Source organism: Carassius carassius, chromosome 8 (assembly GCF_963082965.1).
Source record: "Carassius carassius chromosome 8, fCarCar2.1, whole genome shotgun sequence".
NCBI classification, from domain to species: domain Eukaryota; kingdom Metazoa; phylum Chordata; class Actinopteri; order Cypriniformes; family Cyprinidae; genus Carassius; species Carassius carassius.
Genome location: NC_081762.1, coordinates 7544343 through 7553812, shown reverse-complemented (window position 1 = coordinate 7553812; position 9470 = coordinate 7544343). Strand labels below are relative to the sequence as shown.

General features: G+C 35.8%; 1 protein-coding gene across 2 annotated transcripts; it reads right to left on the bottom strand.

Moving 5' to 3' along the window:
• Positions 1 to 46: 46 nt before the first annotated feature.
• Positions 47 to 6649, bottom strand: LOC132144645 (PE-PGRS family protein PE_PGRS5-like). 2 transcript variants are annotated; one of them, XM_059555196.1, is made up of 15 exons: positions 6570 to 6649; positions 5735 to 5802; positions 5574 to 5642; positions 5175 to 5207; positions 4424 to 4465; positions 4083 to 4124; positions 3878 to 3916; positions 3639 to 3677; positions 2775 to 2825; positions 2637 to 2687; positions 909 to 962; positions 776 to 814; positions 511 to 657; positions 215 to 262; positions 47 to 114 (listed from the first exon to the last, which is right to left on the bottom strand). In XM_059555196.1, the coding sequence occupies exons 1-15, from the start codon at positions 6578 to 6580 to the stop codon at positions 62 to 64; spliced, it is 786 nt and encodes a 261-aa protein (XP_059411179.1). In that variant the 5' UTR covers positions 6581 to 6649; the 3' UTR covers positions 47 to 61. The 2 variants fall into 2 exon arrangements, with proteins under 2 accessions (XP_059411179.1, XP_059411180.1); XM_059555197.1 differs by lacking the exon at positions 5175 to 5207.
• Between the last annotated feature and the right edge of the window lie 2821 nt (positions 6650 to 9470).

The window sequence follows — 9470 nt, the reverse complement described above, 5'->3', positions numbered from 1 at the left end:
ACAAGACAAAAATGACATAATTATGATTTTAAAAAAACATTTTGTAAACTGTATGTAAACTTTAATGTTCATCACCTGGAGACTCTATTTGAGATCCATCATGAGCGGTTTCCCCTGATGTAAGAAGATGTGTTCTTGATTATTGTGTAAAGCATTTAAAAAGTAAGAAAAGACCTCCATGAGATACAATAGCAAGATCCTGTTATACACATACCATTTTCATTCTGTGAGCCATCTGTATGTGGAGCGAATCCCTCTGACCCTGAACAAACATGCAAAGAGCATTATGATTGTATAACTTTTGCATAGATGTTTTACTTGAAGCCTTATATATAATAAATATAAAATTATCTTTTAAAGGAATAGTTCACCCAAAATTTAAAAGTTGCTGAAAATGTACTCAGGTCATCGAAGATGGGTAAGTTTGTTTCTTCATTGAAACAGATTTCTCATCTACAAATTTTCAGTTTTGGGTGAACTATTCCACTATTCCATTTTTGATTGAAATACCTGCAGGCTGTGACTGGACCTCAGAGGAAACTACACCCACACCGTCTGACATCTGTCCTGCTGAAGGTTGGCCAAACGTTTGGCTGGATATCATTGTGGACCCATGACCTGCTGCTATGTGGCCTGATGACCCTTGACCTGATGACACTGAGATTGACACTGATATCTCATTGTGAGGTGAATGCTATATTTAGATTTTATGTGCATAATATAAATATACATTATAAGGCACGGCTGCCTTAAGATAAACAGAACAACCTCTTACCAGCAGAAATGGAAACCGAATGGACGCCCCCATATGTGCCTGAAACAAATTAAACATATTGGGTTTCTAATTTTACTAAAATGTAAAATATTTGAGATCATATTTTGAACATTTTGTTTCTAAATGTCATTACCAGGGACTTTTGATCCTGAACCTCCATTAGCACCTGCTCCTCCAGCTCCTACACCTGAGAATAATTCCCATTTATCACTCTTCATGTAATGCACTACTGTTTAACCATTTATTTATTTAAAGAAATTAATACTTTTCCTCCGACCCCAAACTGATGTATTGTTAAGTTGTTATATATTATATTACAGGTGCTGGTCATTTAATTTGAATATCATCAAAAATTTGATTTATTTCACTAATTCCATTCAAAAGGTGAAACTTGTATATTATATTCAATATATTATATTAATTCATTACACACAGACTGATATATTTAAAATGTTTATTTCTTTTAATTTTGATGATTATAACTGACAACTAAGGAAAATTCCAAATTCAGTATCTCAGAAAATTAGATTATTACTTAAGACCAATACAAAGAAAGGATTTTTAGAATTCTTGGCCAACTGACAAGTATGAACATGAAACGTATGAGCATGTAAAGCACTCAATACTGAGTTGGGGCTCCTTTTTTCTGAATTACTGCAGCAATGCGGCGTGGCATGGAATCGATCAGTCTGTGGCACTGCTCAGGTCTTATGAGAGCACAGGTTGCTCTGATAGTGGTCTTCTATCATATCGCATTTGCCTCTTCACAATACCCCATAGATTTTCTATGTGGTTAAGGTCGGGCGAGTTTGCTGGCCAATTAAGAACCGGGATACCATGATCCTTAAAGATCCTTAAACCAGGTACTGGTAGCTTTGGCACTGTGTGCAGGTGCCAAGTCCTGTTGGAAAATGAAATCTGCATCTCCATAAAGGTGGTCAGCTGCAGGAAGCATGAAGTGCTCTAAAACTTCCTGGTATATGGCTGCGTTGAACTTGGACCTCAGAAAACACAGTGGACCAACACCAGCAGATGACATGGCAACCCAAACATCACTGACTGTGGAAACTTAAACAATTTTACAACTTTACTTTTGCAACAGCTGAAACCCATGTCTTGCATACATCTGTGTGTATTGGTTCTTGTAGCACTGTCTCCAGCTGCATTTCCCCCACATTTTTGAATGGGTTTTGTTTCACAATCCTCTCCAGGGTGCGGTTATACCTATTGCTTGTACACTTTTTTTCTACCACATCTTTTCCTTCCCTTCACCTCTCTATTAATGTGCTTGGACACAGAGCTCTGTGAACAGCCAGCCTCTTTTGCAATGACCTTTTGTGTCTTGCCCTCCTTGTGCAAGGTGTCAATGGTCGTCTTTTGGACAACTGTCAAGTCAGCAGTCTTCCCCATGAGTGTGTAGCCTACAGAACTAGACTGAGAGACCATTTAAAGGCCTTTGCAGGTGTTTTGAGTTAATTAGCTTCTTAGAGTGGGGCACCAGGTGTCTTCAATATTGAACCTTTTCACAATATTCTAATTTTCTGAGTTACTGAATTTGGGATTTTCCTTAGTTGTCAGTTATAATCATCAAAATTAAAAGAAATAAACATTTGAAATATATCATTCTGTGTATAATGAATGAATATAATATACAAGTTTCACTTTTTGATTGGAATTAGTGAAATAAATCAACTTTTTGATGATATTCTAATTATATGACCAGCACCTGTATATTATATTATTTATATAAAAATGAATAGTAGTATTGAACCTTTTAGTATTTTAATGTAAATATAAAAGTGCCATATAAATGTGTAACTTTTATTTTATTTTATTAATGTCAGAATCAGTGATCAGGTACCTGGAGGAACTATCTCTGATTTGGACCCATCTTGTCCACCATAACTTGCATCTGTAAGTAAAACGAATACAGTGATTAGGCAGTCAACTTGTTAGGGCAAAAAGAAAACCATATGCAGCAGGTGAACAGGTACAGTACCATGAGAACTAGAGCCAGATGGGCGAGAGAACCCGTCTCTTCCATTACTTCCTGTAACCCACAAAGAAACATTTCTGAGAGAACATCCCTTGTCCAGTAATAAAAGATAGCCGTCAATACGGAAAATGCTCCAATAATCCAATGACATGACACGCAGTTAGTGGTTTCATTAACAGCTAAACTAATGCTTCACCCCCCTGGTTTTTTTATTTTTTTTATTATGGCTGCTGATTCGAAAAATAGTGCCTATTTTGCACTAGCACGTCACTTTCTCACCAAATACAATGTGCATTTTGTAGCATTTTTGCATTCTACAACCATTTGTAAGGTTAGGAAGTCTTGTATTATCCCTTAATCAGTGGAAAAACTGCCATAAAGACAAGATTACTATCTTTCTCTGATCCCAGTACAACTATTTGTTAAATTCTCACGAAATTTTCACATGTACGACATTATTTATGCCTAATTTCAAGGTCAGCAACAGAAGAAAATGAAAACATGATCTAGAGCTGCAAACATTTTCCTACATGCAAACAGCAACAGAAAATGACAGATTTTGTGGAAAATGTATATTTATAAATTTATTTTGAACATATTTTAATATTTTTCTAATTCTTTGCATATTTTAAGTTAAATTATACATTTTGAATACTTGTGTTTTTGTGGAAACCTTTGACATTTGGCTGCTTTTGTTGTTTCATAAGTGCATTAAAGCAGATAAATACATACATTTGTGAAAAAAATATTTTTATTTTTAACTCAGTATCATCAAATTACGTAATATTAGGTAATATAATATATATATATATTTTTTTTTTTTTACAGTAGTAGGTTTTATCATATTCTGACTGAAATGCTGGTTACCGTTTGCTCCATTTGAAGCTGTTGATGTGCTGCCTGATGCTGTAATGACAAAAAAAGTTTAGTTTCTGACTGGCCAAGAAAGAGAAAATATATCTAGATTTGACCTCATGATGTTTGGCTATGACCCTGTGCGTATATAGCTCTGTAGTGCATTTCCTACATAAGGTCAGTCGGTTTTGCTTTTCTAAAGTGCGGCTTGTGTGAAAGTTTTGCCCCTGATAGATCAGGTTCACACTTACAGACTTGGCCAGTTTGAGTGCCGCCATTAAGTTTCTGACCTGGGAAACGAGAGCAAAGGTTTTGTCAAAAGATGTATTGGACTTCAGAAAGGCCTTAAAAGTGGCCATTGAGCTTTCAACAAATTCACCTTTCACCAGAGGTCATGAGAGGCTAATGCACTCCGAAAAGAACTTGTTTTTGCGTTATCGAGTAGACTTTCCTTACCGTTTGGGGATTGGCCCGCGATGGCGCTGCCAGGAGTCATACCTTGGAGAAAAACAGCCCTTCAGTCTAAACAAGGTCCTGAAACATCAGCCCAAAAAACATGCAATCTCACTGCACTACAGGCCTCTGTTTTCCACGGATCTGTGCACCTGATGTTTCGTCTTTCCACATTTATTAATAAATCGAGCAATGCCATTCAGCCACATACCTGATCCCTAAACCAGATTAAGTACTGATTGACTTTGCTTACTGAGTAGGGTGCACCCAGTGAACTATTTTCCAGTGCTGAGAGGTTCAGTGTTCTCTGCCTCCAGCTCTAAAGAGGATTAGCTTCACCTTACCCAAGCCTTTGGGTGCTGCTGTGGCCTGATGCGATCCGGCTCCTTTGGGAAAAGAGGGAGAGGAACAAGAAACATATTCTTACAGAGATTCCCAGAGAATCATTTCTCACAGGTCAATCAAACTATTCTTGCCAGGAGGCTTCTGAAAAGACAGACACTCTTTTTACACGTGCTTAAGGGGTTTTGCATCTTGTATAAACCAGCTATATACATTTTAAGTTACTTTTATTGGCTTTTATGTGCATTTTAGATCTGATTTGAGTTTAGTTTTTGCAATGTCGCTACCACATTAGAACTAAATGTTACATGAGTATTTAGTCTTTAACACTGGTACTATGGTTGTATCAGATGGCAATACTATTGAAATCCATGTAGGAATGTTGCAAATACTATAAATATTATGATACGTGAATTTCAATATCATGGTATATATCGAAGTTCTATAAGATTACCACCACTGTACTAGGTTTTCTGTATGGTTACTATATTTTAAAATCTTAATAATCAAGCTTAGAAAAACAAAGTATTATCATTGATCCCATGTCCAAAAATCATTGAATACTAGCAAAAAAGTACTACAGTACTTTTTTTGTAAGTGCAATTTCTGATTATGGCAGAACCCCAAATGTTTCGAATAGCTCAGCCTCATTAAGAAAGAATGACTTTTGAAGTAAATAATGACTTATTATGTGATTATTAAAGATGACTGAGGTTTAGCACAATGGTGGTTAGTTGTGAACTTGTCACCCACCCTTCATATGCTGACCTTTGGAGTCATCATCATCTGTAAAGAAAAGGGAAAATCGATACAGTTTATAACAACCGTTCCTTTGTTTTGCCCTTCTCCTCTTTCTGTCCCGAGTCCAAAGAGTTTAGACTGATCTGTTTTAAGTTAAATCCTCTTTTATTTTCTCTTTGAGACTGCATTTACCCACTTTGATGGGTTTATGAATCCGAACGGATTTACAATAAATTCAGGTTTACTTTAGAACTGTTTATCACGAACATTATAGAATTAACTTCTCATCTTGTCCTTTTGCAGGATCACATCTAGTGTCAAAGTGTCTACAATATGAGCTTCTTGGTGTGGTACGGTCGGCTCTCATCGGGATGTTGATGAAGTAACATCTAAAAGAACTTCATCCCCTACCCTCTTCCTCCTCAGAAAGTTCTTCTTCACCCTCTTCAGCCTCAAAGTCATTTTCCTCAGGCTCCTTATCTGTCCGGTGAAATAATTGAGCTGTTTAATGAACATGGGCGCTGTATGTTAAACATAGGAGTGTGTCATCCCTCTGGGAAAGGAGCTCATACCTTCAACAGGAGCCGTTGATACGGTGGACGCCAGAAACACAACAGCCACTGAAGCAATTACAAGATTTCTGTGAAAGCAAAATGATAAGAGTCCAGAATAAGCACATGTGAAGCATTTCTCAGATTCCTCAAAAACAGCTGAAAATGGGAATTCAAATCAATTCTCTTGAGAAATGCATGCTTTTAATATTATATGAATTCAAATTTAACTTGCATACAATGTTCATTCATCAATTAGTTTTTTTAAAAACATGAGTAATTCTTAAAAGTAATACTTTGCACCAAGTTTGCATTGTTTAATCATAAAGCATTCAGTTATTAGACATTACATCACATTTTATTATTAAAAGAGATTCCCAGCATTAAATTATTAGAGTAACACAGACTTTTAAACCAGATATAAGTCATAAGCATCAAATCCGGTCCAAAACATGCTTTTAGTCTATTAAAAAACATTCTTGTAGCTTAAACACAGTGCTAGGAACACCAAAGTTATGGGTTTGATTCCTAAGGAATATAATAATGAATGCATGTACCTTGAATTCAATGCAAGCTGCTTTAAATAAATGCATAAACTCCTCATTCAAGCACATTGATAAACCAATCCACTGCTTATTCTTGATAGATAGATAGATAGATAGATAGATAGATAGATAGATAGATAGATAGATAGATAGATAGATAGATAGATAGATAGATAGATAGATAGATAGATAGATAGATAGATAGATAGATAGATAGATAGATAGATAGATAGATAATTGCTCATTCAGTTAGTCCCCTGATGTCAGTTTCAGAGATATTAGTTGTTATGTATAAATCATCATTGACTTACCGTGACAGCATCTTTAGCACAGGTCTAAGTGGGAAACTGTGCAGCAGACATAAAGCAACCAGCAAACGTGCTTTTGACTTCCTTATGCTAGACTGGCCAGCAAAATGCTTTTTATACCCTTCCAGCCCCCCATCTTGGTAAGGGGCAGGACTTCTAACCCCATCCCCTGCCATTCAACCTGCTCCCACCAATCAAACCACGAGTGAGTACTGAAACATTTTTGATTCATAATTTATATTCAGATCAGATCTGCAGTGTCTTCACTTATCAAAGTGCAGAAATGATGAGGAATATCTGCTGCGCATTTGCTGTTGACTGATTATACCAAAACTTTGGATGAAAAGCATAAAAATTCATGGTATGTCCCATCATCTCTTTGGCCCAGCAGGCAGCGTGGAATCAGTAAGGCAGCTCAACCAGTAGAGGGCACCTACACAACATCACACACAGACCAGAGCCACAGGAACTCATGCAGGAAGTTACAGGTGTTTTCTCATTTGTTCACCCTTGGAAAACAAGATGACCTGGCTGGTTTTAGATCAGAGGTTTTCAGATGGTTCTTCCATGCTTGTTTTGTGATTTGGCTCTTACAAAAAAACTGCAATACTCTAAAGAATGGATAATGGTGCACCTTATTTTGAAGCATATGCTTTTATTTAATAAATCATATTTTCATATTTAAATTTTATATCAGACATTTTATATCATACATTTCTTTATTTACATTTTTAAATTGATTTATCTTTTTATTTATCTTTTTATTTACTTGTATAATTTATAATTTATTTTAGTCTAGAAATTTGTAAAAAAAAATATATATATATTTTTGCATTTATTTATGCATGATATTGAGTAAATAAAGACCACAAATGTTGCTAGGTCTTTCGAGAAAGACAATAACATAAAGAATGACTTGTGATGGATTAGCGTTGTCCATTCAAGTACTATGGTATCTGTGTTTTGCATAAGCTAATGCTCCTGTCCCCTCACAGTAACAGAATATCTGGCAGCTCTCAGGAAGATTTCATTCCTGTAGCGAGTGCCAGTTTACATCAAGCCGTTTTACAATGTAACGAACACCAGCAGGCCTCGAAATGCATTTCCGTGATAAACTCCTCCTGATGAGCCAAATGGACGTGTGTCACAACAAAGCTAAAGCAAGGCATCGAACCCCCAACTGCTCCCCGGGCGCTGCCGCATAAATGGCTGCCCACTGCTCCGGGTGTGTGTTCACAGTGTGTGTGTGTGTTCACTGCTCTGTGTGTGTGAACTTCGGATGGGTTAAAAGCAGAGCACGAATTCTGAGTATGGGTCACATGTCACGTCACTAAAAGAATGCCACGTCACATATTGAAAAGCTGTATTATTACACAACAGCTGCTCTTGTTGGCAGATGTGGCCAGATTTCTGCTGGCCAGTTTGATGTCCTGTGTCTTCCCTCATTCCTGCAGGCCTGCCTTACCTCAATCAAAAGCTCTCTGTTAGTTGCTTGAAACCATAGCGCTCTTGGAGCCAACCTTGGGTGACGAGATTAGAAGTGCCAGTCCAGGATCTGTTCAGCTCGGCCGGTGGGGTCAGGCAGTACAGCGGGTGGCTGCCGTGCATGGAGACTATGCTCGGACCATATGGAAAAGGACCGACCACCACAGTTGTATCCTATGGCAAAAATACATTTTTCCACACTCACAATATATTTTGGTAAATAAAAATAACAAAATGTACTCCAAAAAAAATTTATGTCAGTGTTATGCATGCCATTTGTTGTGTTATAGTTGTGGCAATGTATTGTTAAAATAGTGTGATTTTGTTTAATTATTATTTTATATTATATTGAATATTAGAATTAATAATATATACAATTATATATAGAAACTTGGTATAAATGTACTGTATATTATAAATGCTCTCTCTCTCTCTCTTTATATATATATATATATATATATATATATATATATATATAGATATAGATAGATATAGATATATATATATATATATATATATATATATATATATATATATATATATATATATATATATATAGATAGATAGATATAGATATAGATATTTTTTTTATTATAATAATTATAAATTAATATATATTTAATTTATTGTATATTTCTAAATTGTCAAAAGTCATTAAAATCACTATTTTGTCCTTTTTTATTTTTTATGTATCATTTTATATTGCTTTTATTAATTTTTTTTTAATAAAAATATAAAAAAGGGCTAAAAATGTATTTGTATAAGTTTGTGTATATATATATATATATATATATATATATATATATATATATTTTTTTTTTTTTTTAAGAAAAATTCCAGTAATATTTTAAATATATATATGACATTTTGGAGAAACACAAAAATCCTCAGTCTCAGTGGACCACAGGAGAGCATGTAGGAAGTGAGAAGTGAGTTCTACTGTGGTCCAGCACAAACACAGATTAAACCACACACACACACACACACACACACACATGCACATACAGACCTGCGCATTTTCTCATACAGATTCCTATTCTGTTCTCAGATTTCAGCTTCATCCAGAGCTCTGTTAGGACTTTTTGTCTCCGTGGTCACGAGCCACCTCTGATCGTCCTGAAGGAGCCATTCTGTTTAGAAACTCGATCGGTCTGAAATTACTGCGGTACTGGAGTTTTGGGTCCCTGAACCGCTCTGTAATTAATCACCGTGGGCCAAATGTAATATGTGGTATAGCAGGACAGAGGAACAGTGTGGACATTAAACTTGATCAGAGGGTCAGACTAGTTCTCATTTCCTGCCAGAGGTCTCAAATAATTGCTCGCCACTGATATTAAACAACCACAGAATGATTATTACATTGCCAAATGTATGATTTAATTTACTTTTTAGTTAGTGTTAGTTTTTGTAGAGTGCCTG

What these genes read in the sequence shown, in the direction of transcription:
- LOC132144645 (XM_059555196.1), bottom strand. An exon ending in ACTTTCTGAGGAGGAAGAGG is followed by an intron (nt 5,208 to 5,573) that starts GTAGGGGATGAA and finishes TTTTCTTTACAG; the next exon opens with ATGATGATGACTCCAAAGGT. An exon ending in AGCTTCAAATGGAGCAAACG is followed by an intron (nt 2,826 to 3,638) that starts GTAACCAGCATT and finishes TGTGGGTTACAG; the next exon opens with GAAGTAATGGAAGAGACGGG.